The sequence below is a fragment of the Pleurodeles waltl genome, chromosome 3_1, assembly GCF_031143425.1.
Source record: "Pleurodeles waltl isolate 20211129_DDA chromosome 3_1, aPleWal1.hap1.20221129, whole genome shotgun sequence".
NCBI classification, from domain to species: domain Eukaryota; kingdom Metazoa; phylum Chordata; class Amphibia; order Caudata; family Salamandridae; genus Pleurodeles; species Pleurodeles waltl.
Genome location: NC_090440.1, coordinates 1,772,901,124 through 1,772,920,100, shown reverse-complemented (window position 1 = coordinate 1,772,920,100; position 18,977 = coordinate 1,772,901,124). Strand labels below are relative to the sequence as shown.

Below are 18,977 nucleotides of genomic sequence, written 5' to 3'. Positions count from 1 at the left end.
GGGGGCTGGCTGGTGTCAAGCTGGTCTCCTTTCACCTTCTCGGTCGGTTTCACCTCTGGTGCAGGAGAGATAACATCGAAAGCAGATGTGCTTGTTTACTGCTTTCATAAAAGCCTGCAAGAATACTGGACATCATGATGTTGTTTACTACCTTTGACATGATATGCAACTTGGAATATTTTGTAGCAACAAAGAAGGCTTCTGTCTGTTGTTCTCCAAATCCATCTTTCACTATACAGCAACAAAATAAGATAAAAAAAGGCAAGCAATAAATGGCATAAAGAACATGGCCTCGTCAAGACGTGCGACACCAGCCCTATTCAGTCCCACAAGAGGGAAGTTTAGCGGTAGTGTGTTTAAAAACAAAAAATTAAACGACTCGCTCAGCCGGCAAGCCTGGGCAAAGCACCAGCCTCCAGTAGTGCTCCTTACCCATGACCTGGCAGGTGGCGCAGGTGGCGCACTCCACGTCCCAGCTCCACAAAGCTACCATGTTCCACTTTTTCAGTGAGAACATCTTGTCGATAGTGCCGACTTTGGAGCTGAAGGACGCACTGTGGCAGGGCCCGACTCATCTCCGTCATGCTTGTCTGCCATGGCAGTGGGAGGGAATGGAGGGGGAGGGACTTGAGGGACGGCTGCGTTGCAGGCGGCTGATGCTAGGGAGAACTACCTTTCACCCGCCCGAGCCCAACCAGATCTACAGCAACAGAAGTGCCATGGCAGAGAAAACCAGACTTTTCTCCGCACAGCAGTACAGAAGGAATGCGTCCGATGAGCCTCACACGCTTATCTTGTCATGCCTGGAGAGCGTGTCGGGCGGAGCAAAAGAAAGTTGCGCGGCCTCCAGAAGTGGCAGCCATGATTAACAAAAAAGTAACAATGGGGCGTGTGCAAAAAATAACCATTATTTCAAATTAAAGAAAAATGTCAGTGACATGGGAGGAGGTGGGAGGGACCAAACACAACCAAGATATCCTGATTTATAGCCTTGTTTACAGCTAAACTCAGAGCAAGAATGCTCTGCAAATGAAAAGGAACGCTTCCCTGGACATGAGCAGCAAACAAAGTTAAAATAAAAAGTCCCCTACCTACCAGATAAGCAGGACAAAGCGTAATTATATTGTAGTTGGTCCCTGCTCGAAAAAAGAGGGATAAAAAAAGCACAACTGACCCCTAGCAAGCAAGATTTGTTGAACTTAAACTAACAAATGAAATAGCTAGAAGCTCCCAGAAGTATATTTAAGTATACAGGAGGTCAGACGCTTACGCTTAATCTTAAAAAGTGACCCATTATCATCTTTCTCTAGAAATAACCATGATGTTTAATATAGTCTACATTTCAGTAATTCACACAATGACATATTTACTAATAGTGATTATTATAAAAATGTTAAATAAACTTATATTACGAAATGTGTCATTTTTTCCTTTTAACAACTTTTGTTTATTATTGTAATTTATGGCCTTAAAAATGTAAATAGAAAGAGATATATTGCTTTTATTAAAAAACATATATATCTCTGAGTTTTTCTTTTAACAATGTTTAGCCCACAAAATACATTCATAAAAGCAGCCACTATATAGCCTAGTACTCCATACAGCTCCACCAAGAAGTGATTTAAAAATATATTGTAAACTGTCCTGGGGTCATGGTTTTAAAACTCATCGTCTTTTGTAATGTTGCTGGGGGCTGCTTCATGTCCTGTAGGCCCCCAAACAACATAAAAAAAGGCTTGCTGGTGCACTATTCTGTGGGCATCACCAAGCTTAAAAAAAAATTAACAAAAAAGCCCTTGAGGGACATTATGGAACACTCCATGCTAGAGCAGTGAATAATAAATGAGTCGCTCCAGACGCTCATTTATTTTTCACTTTAGTGTCCCAGTGACCACCTGGGACAGCCATTATTCTTAAAGGGGAGGGGGCATGCACCCCCCCTCTCCAAGCCTCCATTGGCCCCTGAGGGGCCTATTTTACAGATTGAGGAAAGGGGTGTGGGCCCTCCCTCCCTGAGCTTCCTGGGGCCACTGGGACCTTTTGCTCCAGGGACAGAGATGGGTGCCCTGATACCCACCCATAGCACCCACAAACCACTAGTTTGTGGCCATGGTCATGCCGGCTACCCCCCTGCAGCCATATTAGGTTCACCAGGGACAGCTTTGTTCCCTTCTGGAGGGAGCAGCTGTTTTTTCTTGCTCCATCTGGGCGAGAGCGATCAGTTTCTCTAGCCACAAAAGCACAGGCAAGGAAACCGAAGTCTGCTTGCACCCGGCTGTAGTATTTTTAAAGCTTCTGCTGGGTGGGAGCACACTTCTGTTTCCCTCCCGACACTCTTGCGGGCTGGGAAACCACTGTGTCACGGGGGTTGGCTCCCCAGTGCACAGTGTGCGAGCAGGCATCCGGGGATGGGGTCCCTGGAGCCAATCAAGGCTTGAGGAGAGGGGCTGTGTGCACACCTCCCCTTAATTTATAAAGCGGCCATGGTGATGGGGGTCCCTGGAGCCTCCACCGGAAGGGCGAGCCACGTGCCCCTTCCCCAGAAAAATACAATTTTGCATTCGATCTGGCCCCCTATGGGCAGGTTTTTCATTCTACTGTGCTTTTTTCCCCTAATTGTTTGGTGGATTCTGTATTCCTTTATAAATTAGCAGCAATTCGGGGAAAAAAGGTGTTTTTAGCACCAGACGGGATCCCTCTGGAAGGTGTGAGGCTATCCCTTCCCTGCCCCCTTACATCTGTTATTTTGTGACCTTTTATTCTTTAAATGTTTTGTAGACTCAGGACTTAGTCATAAGTCCTAAGATGACTGCCACCACATCCTTGTTGATCAGTTGCCAGCCAATTTGATCTCACCATGTGATCTGTCTGCTGTGAAAATCCTCTATGGTGTGAACTATACAAAGTTTTTGAGCATTAATTGCTCCAAAACTACTAAACTGATTTACACTAAATCACAAAAAGTACTCTTTCTGGACCAAGTTCTAGTCTTCTGACAAATTTGGTGTAAATCTGTTCAGCCGTTTGGGCTGTGGCTTAGTCTAAATTTCCTATGGTAAAATGAATGGGGAATACATGGTTAGGAACCCCTCCTTTTCCTCTGCCCCTGCTTGACAGATCAGCCCACAACTTTCCAGGAAGGAGGTGAGGAGAATGAGAGTTTTTTGGAAAGGTTTGTAAAGATTTGTCAAACGGCGCCAAAGTTGTAAGCAAACCAAAAATTGTGTTTCCTATAGAAATTCCTGTGTGTGTGTGTGTGTGTGTGTATATATATATATATATATATATATATATATCTATATATATATATATATATATATATATAGATATAGATATATATATATATATACAGATAGTTTATTTACCTCAACAAAAACAATTATTATATTTCAATTTTACCAACCTCATCTGACTAAAAATACAATAATGAAAGTACCATACACATAGAAAAAATGTAAGTCGATTACACAGGAACATGGTGAAAACACTATTAATCGGGAGAGAGAAGAAAAATTAATATTTTATCTTTTTCTACTTAAACAAATTAATCTTCTTGTTAATGATTTGTTCATTTACAGCATTCAGGAAGAGCACATCATTGTATCACATGTTTATATATTTAGTACATCTGTGTCCGAAACAAAATCTTCTTGTTTCAGCTGTATTTGTAATTTATTCAATTGCAGCATTACATAAGAACACAGTTATGTTGCACATTTGTATCTATGTTTGTCCAGCTATTTCTTCCTGATTGTACATCGTTCCATAATCCAAGTTTGACTAAAAGTATGCAGCACTAACTCAGGTTCAGCAACAACAATGCCCAATCATCTTACCACTGATCAAATGATTGTGTAAAATTATTTGTTTTGCATTATGTTACTGTGGATTATCTCTTCCCCTCATTGTTTAGACTTTGTGAAAATGTATTTCCAATCCCAAAGATTATGAGCTTGTTCAAGTGACTGGTTTATTGTATTGCAAATGTCCATCATGGAAATGTTGAAAGGTATTGACTGGCTCCTCGTGATATACTGACTAATAAAAGACTAAACCTAATTTAAGCAAATTCAAACTTTTAATTAGAATAACATTCATGAATGTCAACTGTTTTGCTTCATCAAGCTGGATTCCATACTATACCTTAAGTCCATTTGTTTTATATTCTTCTTATACTATTGTACTTCTCCTACTTTAAAGTCTGATATTTATATGTTGATAGGTAACTGCTCATTTTTTTTATTCTGTGTTTAATCCTCTCTGTTGTTTTTACAGAGATGATGGCTTGATGCCATTTGTCTCAAATGTGCAGTTCTGTTTTCCCCCATTACAGTGTACTTCACTGTATTAATGCCAAAAAGTGTAAGTACATCTGCATTTCTTTGATGATGAGCTGCAAAATGCTTGCAGCTGTATATGTAAAGTTCTTGTTCTTGATTGCCCTTCTCTATTGCAATATCCTTTCCGTTACTGCTGATACCATGCTACCCTCATATCTCAAATTAAATGGAAACTCAGTTAAATGTACAGTGTATTTCGTCTTGCAGTCTATATGTGTTCTTAATTTAGGTTTTGTAATGCATTTAGATTGTTCTGTACTAGATAATATATCAGGGAGAACAGGCTTTTGAAAGTGATGTTTGGTCTGTCCCCTATCAGATTTTTCATTGAATCATCCCTAATGAGGATGTTCCAGTGTTTCTCTATGATGCTTGATATTTGTCTACAGTTTTGATAGTACTCAGTGATTGGATGTATTTCTTTGCAGTTCCCCCTGCTTTGTAAATTTCATCAACAACTTATTCCTCTGCATTCTTTCTGCTCATTTAACTGCCACTTGAAGATTTTGTCCCTATATGCATGTGTCCTTAAATCTCTTGTGCCATGTTCTTTTCTCCTCATGGTAGTCATTATTCTTGTTGCAATTTCTCTTTATTTTGAGGTGTTCTCATCTTTAATCTAGTTGTGTGGAAACTTGCTGCATCCAGCTCATTATTTCCTTCTGTTAATTTGCAAAACAAAGTAGTGGTCATTGATTTTTTTCACCTTTATTTCTACTCTGATGTCCATGAAGGTTACTCTGGTTTGGATTATCTCTGGTGTAAACTTCAAATTTAAATTGTCAGTTATGCTCTGCATAAATTCTTATGCCAGTTCTTTCTTACCGGATCAAAAGAAAAAACGTCCATCATTGAATCTGTGCCATTTTATAACATGTTCTGTATCTTTTTCCATGTTTTCACTTCAAACCATTCTCTCCTCCCACCAGATCATGTGTAGGTTCTCAGAGCTAGGAGCAAATTTATCCCCCATGGCTGTGCTTTGTTTCTGTCTGTACAGTTGGTCTTTAAATGAGAACGTATTGTTGATTAGGTGTCATTGTATCATATTAAATATCACACTGGTTCCAATATTGTATTGATCTGCAATTTAAGAAGCAGTCACAGGCTCTCCTACTATCTTTCATGGAACTATTGTAAATAACCAGTATCCATCCTGCCGTGGACCATCCCTGTTCTTCACAAACAAATCTATAGTATCGCTTATAAACAAAGTTGTTGATCACACATGAAGTTGCAGGAAGTGGGCCACAAATTCTGACGTTGCTTCCAAGAAACTGTCGTCTGCAGATACTGTTGGGTCTACCTGGTGGTCTCAATGGGTTCTTGTGGACTTTTGGTAGTAAATAAATTGTGGGAAGTGTTGGTGGTTCTTTTTTCAAAAACTGTACCTCGTCCATGCCCAATAGAGCCTCTTTCCCCCAATTCATGTATTGTTGTTTGACATTCTTTCACAATTCCTTTGTAATCTCCCGTACCACATTTTTGATTTGAGGTCTTATCACTGAGCTGTTGCATGCGTCCTCTATGTAGTCCCATTTTGACTAAATTATATTTCCTCCCATGTCTGACACTTTAGTCATCAGGTGCTCATCCTCTTGCAGGGATGTTATTGCTTTTCTTTTTGATTTGCTTTTCCGATATGTGGATGCTGCTTCTCCTTAGAGTCTTAAGGTTTTTTTATAACGGCATACTGAAAGATGTTGATTGTATCTGTACTTGATTTTAGCATGTAATTGAACTTCTTTTTCAATCCCCCTGGTTCCCTGGCATTACAACTTTCTTTTAAGGAAAACACCTTCTTGTGTTTCTTCTCTCCTATCTGAGGTAATTTACTTAATTATATGAGGATGTCTAATGTCTTTGCATCGTCAGCTTCTCTGATTTTGGTATTGGCTGTCACCATTTCAACTAATGCCTTTCAGGCATTCTTTTTTTTTTTTTAAACCAATTTAAACTTCCTTCTATATTAGAATAGATTGATCCTAGAATGCACACAGTCAGATCTCTTCCTTGCAGAAAATGTAAGCCCTGGTATTAATAATCCCTCTTCATGTGTGAGGAAGTAAATTGAGAGTTTAAGAATGGCCATTCTTTCATTTCTGTGTTGTCATCCAACTGTTGTCATCCATTATTCCTTGTTTTTTGTCATTTTTTCCACTGTCTAGTCTGGGTATTTTTCCTTCTCCGCTTTGATGTTCAATGGTATTGTACTCCTGTTTGTTTCCTGTTTGTCCGTTGGGTTGATGCATCTTGCCTTTTGCTCCAGGTTGACCCCTATTGAGATGCCAAGGCTATCCTAAAAATGTTTGTTTAGTAGGGGCATTCTCTTCCATTTTTTGCTTGCTTGCAGTCAACAATTCATATTCCGATCTTATGCCAATGCTTGACCCTGACGTTATGGATTCTTGTCACCTGATATTATATGCCTTGAAAACTTTCTTCCGAAGGCATTCAAACCTACTGGCAAATATGTATACATTACCCAGGTAATAATCTTGTTTATCTCTCATAAATGTTTGTTTCATTGTTTTTATGTTTTCCTCTTTGTTGACTACTCTCTGTTCCATTTCAGTTTTTAATGTTTTTATGTGCTCCTGATTTTCCTCTCTCAACAATTCTTCATTGAGTTGGTCTCCTCCTCTGAGAATTTCTGAGAAATTCATCTCTATTTAAGGTTACAAATTTTATAGTGTCTCAATCCAAGTAAATCAGCATGTTTCTCCCATGGGGTCTAAGATTTGGAATTTGGAATTATATGGCATGCCGGGGAAGGATCACCGGAATGTCCCCATAGCAGCAGGATGGTGCAGCTAGGATGGATTTGGGGAGCCTGGCTGTTAATGATTGAGGAGTGTGTGTGTGTTTTTTGTCAGTCTAATGAGACTCATGGAGAGAACATGTAGTCTGCCTGTTTTTTTTTTTTTTTGATGATTGGGTTAACCTAAAAGGAGATTTATTGAGGATAGTTTCAGAGCAGCTGCAGTCCTCAGAATGTTACTTTGGAGAACCCCTACTTGCAGGAGCTGGCTTTGCCTAGGAATGAGACAGTTTCCAAGGAGACTTAGTCAAAACATGTGCTGCCCCGATGCCCAAAAGGTCTATGAGCCCCAGGGTGGATGATCTCCCAATGAAGCTCATGCCTCCACCCCTCCTTTAGACTGGAGTGGCCTCAGCCCCAATAGGTAAAAAGTGTTGGAAACCGAGAAGAGGTACGGTATGGTGGCAACACATTTAACCACCTGATAGGGTTGATCAACCTTCTAGGAGGGTTAGAATTCTTTATTGGATTAGATGCAGGCTCCAGATTGACCAGACACCCAATCAGCAGCATAAGGATCCTAAACCAGAACCCTGAATATCGAGAGTGTCTCCACAGAGTGGTGAGAGGGATTGTTTTCATATAGGTAACACATAGGTAACAATACTATCCTGTGATGCTGCTCTACACTTCTGTTGAGAATGTCGAAATGAAAGGGTTGTGATTAATTAGTCCTCGAACCAGATAAGATGCTAGAAATTTGACCATTTTACTCCTATTCTAGTAGCACTACAGTAGCTTAATGTTGCATCAAGTACACAGTTTAAGACATCACTTACAAAGTTTTACACACCTCTGTTCCCTATTGAAAATCTCTGCTGGTCCACGAGGTCTGCATAATTCAAAATCCCTTCTCCTTAGCCTTCCTTCAGTCAACAAAGAGTGATATATGAAACAGTCCTTCTCTGTCTGTCAGCCCCACTAGACCTTGGAATTCACTTCCAGCAGTGCCATGTACCAAACTGTGTCTTGAAACATAAAAAAAAAACGTAATATCCTCCTGCTCTGAAGACAGCTTCTGCTCCAATATTGCCAAACTAAGTATCACTTTACCATAGTTTGACCCCTTTGGCACCTCTCCAATTTGCTGTTCCAGCACCTTTGTGCCCCATATTTGTTGCTCTCTGACTATTCCCAATGTTAGCCCTTTCTTCCACTTATACCTATTTGCCCTACAGTTATCCCTCTTGTGAAAAACTTTGCCTTCTATGTTTATTTACTATCTTTTGCCTGATGTACAATTCAATCATATTTTAATAAGCTGTATCTGAATCCGTTGCTTTGTAAGCACTCTGATGCCCTTTGCCCAAGTTCATGCTGTATAAACTTGAATGAATAAATTACCAGCTAAAATGTAAAAATGCTTACGTAAGACATTTCAAGTTAGTATGCATGTTTTGCAGCAAAGGAACAATACTGTGCTTCTGAGTAAATGTGTATGGGCTTGTGCAACAGCTCTTCTGCTTTATTAACTATTCCTTTCTTATGTTTTCATTTTAGACTTGCTCATTGGTGTCTTTGGCGCTGACAAAGCTGTTTTATATAGGTAGGAGAAATAATGAAATTCTGGTTGATAAACATAGCAACCCAACGATTTTAAAGTGTATCAAACAAGTTTAATTGCATTTGATTTTCCTAAAATAACAATAATATTGTCTTATCTATGTTTGCTTAGGTCAAGGTCAGTTATCAACGTGAATGCAGCTTTAGAGGTGTCTCCTTCAGTCTTAAATCCAGACAATAAACTATGTTCTCTTCCAGATGGAACCAAAGTGTCTTGGTAAGTGTGGTTGTTATTTTGAATAAACGATTTTTGTTGTTCAGCAGAATTCAACAAATACAGGATTGCTATGAATAATTGCCCAAAGCAAAAAATGTTGCTTGAGGGAAGCCAACCTGTCTGATATACAGTAAAGCTTTGTTTCCACCTTCTCTAACCTGTCCACGATTTGAGGAAGGCATGTGTGCTTTTTGAAACCAAAAGTATATTTTTGGTTTTAGATAATGTTTTCTCTATTGTACTGTCAAGGGCCTAACAGTAAGGTTTCACACAAACGTGAAAAATACAGGTATTGACAAAGCCAAAAGCGGTCAGACTGATTACCTTTGGTAGTGCTTGTTTATGTATTCCAGTGACGCAGAGTGGATGCTTGCCAATTCCATCATTTAATAGGCACCTAATATGTATAATTCACTTGCTTCAGGTAACAGTTTTTCGGTACCATCTACCTCAGTCAGTGCTACTAAATTACCTCCCTCAAAAGGAAAAGAGGGTAAATTAACGCTGCCAAGGTTCAGCCCTGTCTTCTGTAGGTTTTCCACAAGTTTCTGCAGGAGTCAGAAGCCCGGTCAACCATCTTAAAGGTTTTCCATTTGATGGTCCATTTAAGCAACACAGACTGTTGTCACTTGTCGCAAGTCAGTGGGCGCGAAACACTCAGGTTGAAAGATAACTTTGTTTTACTTGTGTGTAGACAATGAAGACAAAACCAGCATAAAATGTAAGAATTCTATTAGGGTTAAAGCACTGATCCTGCATTATAATGTACTTCACTGACTTAGTATAGAATCTACATTTTTGGGAAAATGTACTTTAGTTACTGATTTTTGCTGGGTTGAGACTAACATGTTAAGAAGCGTGGAAATTAAACATATAATAAGCTGCTTAAAGATGTACGTATGCGTTTTTGTTTTGAAGCTTTAAAGTGAAGTTCTGCCTAAAGGCTGACGGTAAAGGAAGTATACCACATGACCTTAGTAAGTGAATTTTTATATACATACATTAATGCTTTTACTTTACAATGCATATGTCGAATAAAAGGGAATCCTCACTGCCCTGCCCATTGTATGTCAGAAAGTAGCAGCTGTTGAAAAGTTTTTTCTTTGTTTACTGATGGGTACATTTTGCCTGTTCAAACAACAGCAATGATGACCTGCATGAAAATGTGATCACTTATAAAATCCATGTTTAGAACAGTTTGTTATCATGCAGTACTGCTTTCTGATCCCAGTGTATTCCATCTTAAGATCCAATTATAGTTTACTTTAGGTTAGCAACTTCTGAAGCTGAATAAAGTGCCTTGCACCCTTTGATCTTCATTAGACAGACGTAAAATACAATGTGGAGAGCTAACTAAACTTACAAGCACAGGTTTATACTGAAGTCATATTTTCTGCCACATTTTTGAGCACCCTACAACTGAAGGACCCTACAACTGAAGGACCTTGCTGCTCATGACAGCAACCAACATACTATCTGCAACATCAGAACCTGTGTCAATTCGTTCAGCCAAGTTTTGAGGGGTCTCCTCAACTTCTCAAGGCAAATTCCTTAGAAAGAGAAAGGAGGGAGTTTCAGAGTCTAGAAACTATAATTCAGAGATTGAGGCCCTCATTACGACTTTGGCGGTGTTTTTCAAAGACCACCGAAGCCGCGGGCGCCAACATACCACCAGTGCTGGTGGTATGAATGCGGCCCTATTAGGAGTTTTCCGCTGGGCCAACGGACGAAAACAAAGTTTCCGCCCGCTGGCCCAGTGGAAGACTCACCATACCATTGAAGCCGGCTCGTAACCGAGCTGGCGGCAATGTTGATGTGCATTGGGTGCAGTAGCACTCGTCACACATTTCACTGCCCGTAATTCGGCAGTGAAATGCGCGATGGGGCTGTGCATAGGGGCCCCTGCACTGCCCATGCCAAGTGCATGGGTATTGCAGGGGCCCCCAGGGGCTCCCTGACACCCCCATGGCGGTGTTTACCACCATGGAAAGGCTGGCAGCCAGGCGGATTACAACCCCCCGGTACTGCCAGGCTGCAGGCTGGCAGTGTTGGCGGTATGACGTGGCGGATCAGCCAGGGTCATAATGGGGTGGTCCGACTGCCCTGTCTGCGGCGGTCCGACCATTGCGAGGCTGGCGTTCTTAAGACCGCCAGCCTCGTAATGAGGGCCTGAGTTCCCTGTAGGAAAGTGCCCCTTTTTGACATGGTTAACCCCACTTTATGGCTGGTAATTGATGCAATTTTCAAATTTTGACTGAAGGTGCACTGGGCTCCCGCTAACCAGGTCCCCAGTGCCAGATCTCTTTCCCTAAAACTGTGCAGTTGTTCCCCAGTTGGCAATATCTTTGGCCCCCCTGTAAGTGCCTATTAAATGGTACCCCTGGACCTTAAGGCATGGGTACCAAAGAGGGTCCCCAAGGACTACAGCATGTATTGTGCCACCCTCAGGGACCCATCACCTGGCACAGGCAGACTTCCACTGCAAGCTGCATGTCTTGGTGCAGCTAAAAGTGAAAACACGACATGGCACACAGCCTGTGTGCTATGCCACCTAACACTACATGCAATATATGTAAGTCACTCCTAAAGCAGGCTTTACAGCCTTAAGGCAGGTTGCATTATATTACATAGGGAGCATATCTGCTAGACCAGATATACCCCTCCTATATCTTTGTCGATTCTTGGACATAGTAAGTGAACAGGATAGCCTTTGTAAGTACATGTGCTGGACACTGGTCAGTACGAGTTTCCCCAGCTACATGATGGCTTCACTGAAAATAGGGATGTTTGGTATCAAACATCTTGTATTAATGAATCCTCACTGATGCATTTATTAATACATGCACTCAGAGGGTACCCTAGTTGTGCCCCCTGTAAACCTACTAATTACCCATGTGAGGACTGACTAGCTTTAGTCAGCCTACCACCACCAGACAAAATTCTGACCCCCTAGAGAGAGAGCCTTTGCTCTCAGGCGGTCAGAGACAAAGCCTGCTCTGGGCGAGGTGTTTACACACCCCACCCAGCAGGATGATCTGCAAATCTGCTTTCCAAGGCAGGGGGCTTCAAAGAAGCCTACCACACTTTGTATGCACATCTGGCTTCACTCAAAGGAGGGATGCTGACCCTCCCACCCCCCCAGCCCCAGGGCCCATTTGGCACCAAGATATTCAGGAAATGTAGTATTCAGAGTGGTCTGTCCACCCCTCAGTTTAGTCCCACCTCTAAGGCAGGCTGCCTCATGTGGCCCCCACATTTAGAAATCTGCCATCTTGGTTTTATCAGAAGGAAGAACTATGGGACAGGGTTATGCCCACTTCCCACAGGTAGTGGTCATATTTGGGGTGTAGTGACCCTAGGGGTAAGTAGCCCATTGGCAACTACCCTACCCTCTTCTACATGTCCCTAAATTCAATGTTTAGGGGAGCCCCTGGCTTCAGGAAAGCAGATTCCTGCTGTGTCTCGAAAAGCCTGGGAGGCCTGTCTGCCTTCAACAAAGACCCATGAACTCCCGTGGACCTGCGGAGCTGCTTCCCTGCATTTTGCAGGCACTCAAGAAGAAATGAGAGGACTCCGGACCTCTGCAAACCCGACACCTCAAAGCACCATTGCACCCGTGCCGCCCAGCCTGAGTTGAAGTGGACTAACAGTGCCAACGTGGTGCCCCAGCCGTCCAGAGACCAAACCCATCTTGGACTTGCCCACTGTGGTCTCTCAGGCACTGCCTGCAGCCTCTGCACGCAGGCCTCCTCAACCACGGGTGCTCCGGTTGAGAAAGCCCAACACCGCAACACACCTCTGCAGCTATTGCCCGTGGAGATGAGGACCCATGGTGCCCACAAATCCCCGGACATCCCAATATTGGAACCCAAGTGTTGGTTCCCCTGACTAGATCTCCAGTCCTCTTCTGCAGCATCTTTTTGACCAGATTGACCCCCTTTGACCAACATTGGGCACCCAACACTGTACATCATCTTTGCACCCGGCAGCCCCAGTGCCACCTGGTGTGACCTTTTGGTGTGGTCCTAACCCTTGCTCAGTATTCACCTTAAGTCCAGGAGACTGGTCCCATAAGTCACAATACTGTACCTGTTTGCCGTCTTTGTCTTTCCTCCATAGGATAACATTGCAGCTTCCAAAAATTGCACTGTCGACATATATAACGATTTTTCTTGCAAAATGTAATTACCTGATCGAATTGATTCTGGTGCCAAAATACATGTAAAGATACTTCTTGTTTTTTTAAATTGGTGTGAATCTCCTTCTTGAGTCGTGTGTCTCATTTATTGGCTATGTGTGTGTTTCCAGATGTCTCATACTCCTCTTTGATGAGCCTAAGGCTGCTTGACCACACTATCCCCCCCCCCCCCAAATGAGGGCACTTGGAATTGCTAGAGCAAGCCCCTGTCCACTAGTAAGGGAACCCTTAGACTCTTTACACAATATCTCTCATTTTGGTTTATCATGTAAAGAGCTAGCTCCCTACATTCCCCGTTCTGACCCTGTTGTGGGAGTTACTTTTAGGTGTATGGAAGGCTGGCAGCTGCATTTTAAATAAGCTGCAAACTGTTCATGACTGCCTCCGAAGCTTCCCAGCTAAGCCTTATTTGAATAATGGAGTTGATTATGCTGCTGTGTGGTAACAGGAGATAAATGAGAGGATTCACTGAAGGACTCTGAAGTGGAAAAGACAGGTCCTCATTAAGGTGTATTGTTCAAGCGTCAGAATGGAATAATTTTACTGACGTAAGTTTAAACCTACTGATCCTGACCAGCTGAATGTGGTCCATCTCAAAATCTCTGCTGATGTCAGCAGCACTTCTGTCATATTACTGTTCAAAGCATGAAAAGTAATGTGTCTTCATCTCTTACTGCTCAAATGTGAGAATATTCAAGGCTAACAGCCATTATCTTATGGAGAGTCTTGACTGCAGCTTAGTCAATTATCCAATACAGACATCAGTAGTTGTCACTGTTTATTATGGATAATTATAATTATTAGGGACAAATAATAATTTGTCCCTGTTTGGAAGTCGCATGTTAAATGATTCAGAAAAATCAGCAGTCTCCAAAAAAGGACTATACAAATGGTATATTTCCAAGCTTACACCTAAACTGGCAGATTTTACATTACTGCAAAAAATCCAGATATTTTCAGTTGCTTCTGAGGTGCCAATGTATATTATCTTTTTAGGTCTCTCCTCCAGACAGCTTTTAGCAAAAAATAAATATATATATATATATATATATATATATATATATATATATATATATATATATTTAATAAGGTTACATACAAAGAATTAGTTGTCCCAACCAGGACAGTGACACTTCAGTGGTCAAAGGATGATCATTGTAGTAGCTGTTTTCAACAGTGCCCAAGCTCCTATGTTTAATGTCACTACCTACTGTTTACAGGATGCGATTGGAAGTCATGGGCGTATAACAACTATACAAACTAAGGAGTTAATCGGCCATTGTCCCTCTCAATATTGATTATAAGCCTCAAGTTCGGGGCATCATATGTGTCAGAGCCAATTGCGGCAAGTAGGATTGCAGCGTATGCGGGGAAGGAGTCTAGGGAAGGGCATCAATCCGCTGTTGCTCAGATGGTAGTGTTTCCCCCCCCCTCCAATGCTGTCAGCGTCTCCAACTAGCTGTCTGCCTGTGGAGCCCTACAAGGTCCCTGACTTCCTCTAGCTGCAGAGCCATTCTTCAGTAGTCACCCAAGTGACAACCTCCGCCCACCATCTGTTGTGTGGCAGGCCCTTGGACTTTTCCAGTGGCGTGCTATGTATCTGTGAGCTACGCTCAGTGCAAGGTCCAGGAACCTAATTACCCACTTTCCATTGCTGCCTGCTAGGGAATAGACCTAAATGGCAGATTTCACATCCCCCATCTATGAAGAGTTCTTTCCAGGTCCGCCACCACTCCCTCCCAAAATGCGGCAGTTTGCTGTCACTTCCATGCCATATGTACAAAGCCTGCATCTACTAAATGATACCTGTGCCGTTTCTAGGTCTGGGTGTGCAGCATCACGTTGTTTCTGTGTGGGGTGAGGAACGTCTTGTGCAAGTAATTTAATTGTGTGTATTTAAACCTCATGTTCCTCATCAGTGTGTAGGACTGCTCCAGTGTCTGTGCCTATTCCTTGTCTCTCTGGCACCTGCTCAGAAGTCCGTCAACACTTTTGGACATGTGGCAAACTGTTGACATGTGTCGCTAGCAACATCTTGTACAGCCAAGAAATCAGTCTATGGCCACCCCCAAATCTAAGCAGTGTAGCGTGTTATCTGTTTGAGACTCAGTCTGTGATCCTCTGCAGGTGTTGCATTGCACACTTGACCATATTGTGTCAGGAACTGCACCCCAAGGAGCCCAATCACTGTGCCCATGCTATCTATGCTTCTGAGAGTTCCCTCCTCATAGAGGTCTCCCAACGTGGTGAGGCCTGTTTCTGCCCAGTCCTCCTTGCTGTGAGGAATCCTCATCTCGGCTTAGGCAGTCCCACTAATGGCAGGGCGGCTTGTACAGTTAGTCCCTCTAGCTTTGCGAACAGCCCACTTCCAGCAGCACAATCCGGTGTTTAGGAGTTTGTGTGTCGAGTCTGTTTTGGCTCCCATCAAAAGTGCCACTAAAGCCACCTTTCTCCTCCACTCTCTGAACTCACTCAGCTGCTGTACATTCTGGCCCACTAGCCATCGGGCTAGCCATTGCAGTTGTTCTTGTAGGTAATAGTTCTCACAGTCGGGCACCCCCAGCCAGCCCCTGCTGGGTTTGTCGTTGCAGGTCCTGGAGCGCCAATCTGTGTCTGTCCACATCCCAAATCAGCTCCTGTAACAGTGTGTTAAAGGAGTGGAACAATTTTTGTGGGACCCATAGCGGCAGGTTGGCAAAGTAATTTGGTACTCGGGCAGGAAAATGATTCTCGTAGTGGCAATCCGACCCATGGTAGGCAGCTGCAAAGTGTGCCAGGATGTCACACAACTGCAGAGGCTTCTGGTTGCCCTCCAGTGTATGCGCATGGGAGTGGTATACAATGACCCCTCCCAGCGCCGGATGACCCTCAGCTCCCATCTGATCCCCACCTGCTGTATCACAGCCCCGGTCTCCAACTGGTTGTATCCAATCGGAAAGGCACAGGATATGTGCCAGTTAGTGCACACCCCCGAGACTCTGCCTAACTCTTCCAGGAGAACCACGCTTCATGGCACTCTCTTCATGGAATCCCTGAGATAAAGCAACATGTCATTCACATAGAGGGAGATCATATGTTCTGCCTCCCCAAAGCGGCACTCCTCTACTCAGGCCCTTCACCATCAGTACTCCAGCGAAAGGCTCTGCTGCCAGGGCAAGTAGCAGTGGAGACAGAGGGCAAACCTGTCTTGTGTCCCGGTGTACATCAAACACCTCTGAGATGACCTTGCCTAAGCAGACCCTTGCCCATGCATCAAAGTTTAAAATTGCCACCCATCTTTCCCATCCAGCGCCTAGGTTATTCTCATGCATTACTGCCCACAGGTAGTCCCACCTCAGTGTGTCAAAGGCCTTGCATATATCAATGGATAACCTGGCGGCTCTTGGATAGATAGAGACATCCATTTCTTCAAGTACCTTGTACTGTCTCCTGATATTGTACGACGCATTGCAGAATAAAGCCCTTCTGGTCTGGGGGCATAAGGTGTTGCTTATGGGGCAGCAGGTGTGTGGCCAACATGGTACTCAAAATATTATAGTCGTACGTCCAGCATGGAGGGTGGTCAACAAGCCACTGGCTCCTGATCCATCGACTTGGGTATGGACTCAGTGATGGCCTTTCTAGCAGTTTCTGGTAGGGAGCCTCACTGTAGAGCGCCTGCTTACATTTCTGCTAGGTTTGGGGGAAGTAGGTGCACATATGTCTGGTAGATCTTCGCAAGAAGGCCTTCCATTCATGGTGTTGTCCGTTACTGGTTCCCCAGAGCCTTGATGTCACATATGTCTGGTAGATCTTCGCAAGAAGGCCATTTCTGGTATTGTCCCGCGTGCAAGCTCCTTGAGAGCAGCCCTAATTTCAGACTCTGTTACTGGTTCTCCAGAGCCTTGCTGTCAGTTATGGTGAGTTGCAGCAGCAGCACGTGGTCCAGGCAGACCTCAGTCTCAGCCCCTCCAACCCACCTGGGTCATCATATCGCTCCCTATACTGCAGGGCCAGCACCTCGTGTATCTGTCTCTGAGAATAGATTACTGCGCCTCTTGGTCTACGATACTCTTGTTATAGCTCTCTATATCAGCAGGCTTCACCAGTTCGGCCAGTCTAGGTGAGCAGATTTTTCTGTCCAGGGGAACGTGAAGAGCATATTCCGCTGAATAGAAAGAATATTCCCTCTTCCCTGTGTTCTTGCCCCTCCAGCTGTTGGTTAGGTCCCAAAGTACAAACCAATCACTGACATCTCAGGCTATGTGGACACTCAGGAAGTCTGGTAGCGGAGGCACGGATCTGTCCTCGTCTGTGTCAACCGTGCAGTTAATGTCCCCCTAATTACCAATGGGTTATGCATGTCTCCTGATAACACTTAAGTCAGGTAGTCCGGGAACTGGTTCTGTCCTGTGTTTAGGGTATAGTTCCCTAAACACAGGACTTGTAATGGCCTACCATCAAGCTTCCCCTGCACTACTATATATTTTCCTTCCTCATTGGTTATTACCCTCTGTGCTTCAAAAGGCATCCCAGTCTCACCCCAATCAAAGCCCCCTCTTGCACAGGATTAGTAGGCAGTTGCAAACAGCTGTCCCCTCTAGTGCACCTTAACTTTGGGATCACCCCATTTTTTAGAAGTGTTTCCTGTAATAGGGCCACATCAACACTTCTGCACTTTTAAGCGGCCAGTATTTTGTATCTTTTTCTGGCAGACGCCAGCCACATACATTCCACTTGAGGAATGTGTACTCCCTCATTTCTATCCCTGATAGTCCACGGATAGGGGCTCCATGCCCTCCTATTGTGTAGTAGTAGAGGGTTTACTCCCTACCCCTCCCCCACCCCCTGTGACCTGTGTAGGCCCTGAACCAGATAACTAAGCATCATATAGTGGAGAGGAGTATGAATGCAAAACATCAATGTTCCCCAACTCTCTCGGCCATTCGTCCAGTGAACTTAAACAGTCTCTCACAGTACGTTGGTGAGAGACTTGTCCTGGGGTGGTCACTCACAGCCTCACCTAGCTGTGCCACCTCAACCTCATAATTCACCCATCAATGAAGAAGGCAGCCTCTGTGACTGTGCCCCCTAGTTGAGCCCCTCAGTCCAGGGCACCCAGACAAGACCTAACTCCCTCTCAGAGCCTCATCGCCCCTCTCGAGGCTGGGTCTGCTGTGTTCCTTGAACCCCTGAAGCACCAGGGACACGGTCTCCGTTGTTAAATTACTCTTGTTCTCGTGAGATTAGGAGCCTGCAAGGGTGGCAAAGGTATTTGCTGTCTCAAGCGCTCACAGCTTGCTCAAGTTCTGTTTGGGCCCCTGATTGTCTGCTGGCTCCCTCCTCACTCCTCCCTCTCTCTCTCTCCAATGTCTCCAGTTTCGACTGATCTTCTGTTCCCTCTTGCATGCATCTGTGCCAGCTTTGCAAGTTTCCAGTAAGTCCCACACATGGTCCAGGTTCTTGGGTTCTTGAAAAACGAGACTTGGTCATCAATCCGGACCTTCAAGTAGGCAGGGAAGAGCGGAATGTATTTGGGCACTTTGCTGGATGATGTCCCTGTTGAGTACTGCAGTAGTCTTGTCACCACAGGCCAGTGGGGGAAAAGGAGGGCACCTCAGGTTGGAGGGTTTTCCAGGCACTCTTTGTACCCGCTCTAGAGCAAAGAACTGTGGCAGACCTTGCAGGGCCCCTTCCTGTGCCACCTGTTTGTCTAGATAGGCTATCATGTCTTTCCCTTTGATTCTCTCCAGAAGGCCCACTAAGTGAGTGTTGTTGTGCTCACTTCATCTCTCTGCCCTGCCAGAAAGGGGCCTCACCTCCTTAGCAAGCAAATTCACCTGCTCTCATAGCTGTGTC

The 18,977-nt window shown here is 43.9% G+C and overlaps 1 protein-coding gene across 1 annotated transcript in view; it reads left to right on the top strand.

Annotated features, from left to right (window-relative positions):
• The window catches only part of ITGAV (integrin subunit alpha V), a 447,435-nt gene that overhangs the window by 214,539 nt on the left and 213,919 nt on the right, over window positions 1-18,977 (top strand). Inside the window, exons 14-16 of the mRNA XM_069225776.1 lie at window positions 8,662-8,707; window positions 8,837-8,941; window positions 9,860-9,918. Coding sequence (XP_069081877.1) covers window positions 8,662-8,707; window positions 8,837-8,941; window positions 9,860-9,918 — 210 coding nt within the window. The remainder of the gene's footprint in view (window positions 1-8,661; window positions 8,708-8,836; window positions 8,942-9,859; window positions 9,919-18,977) is intronic.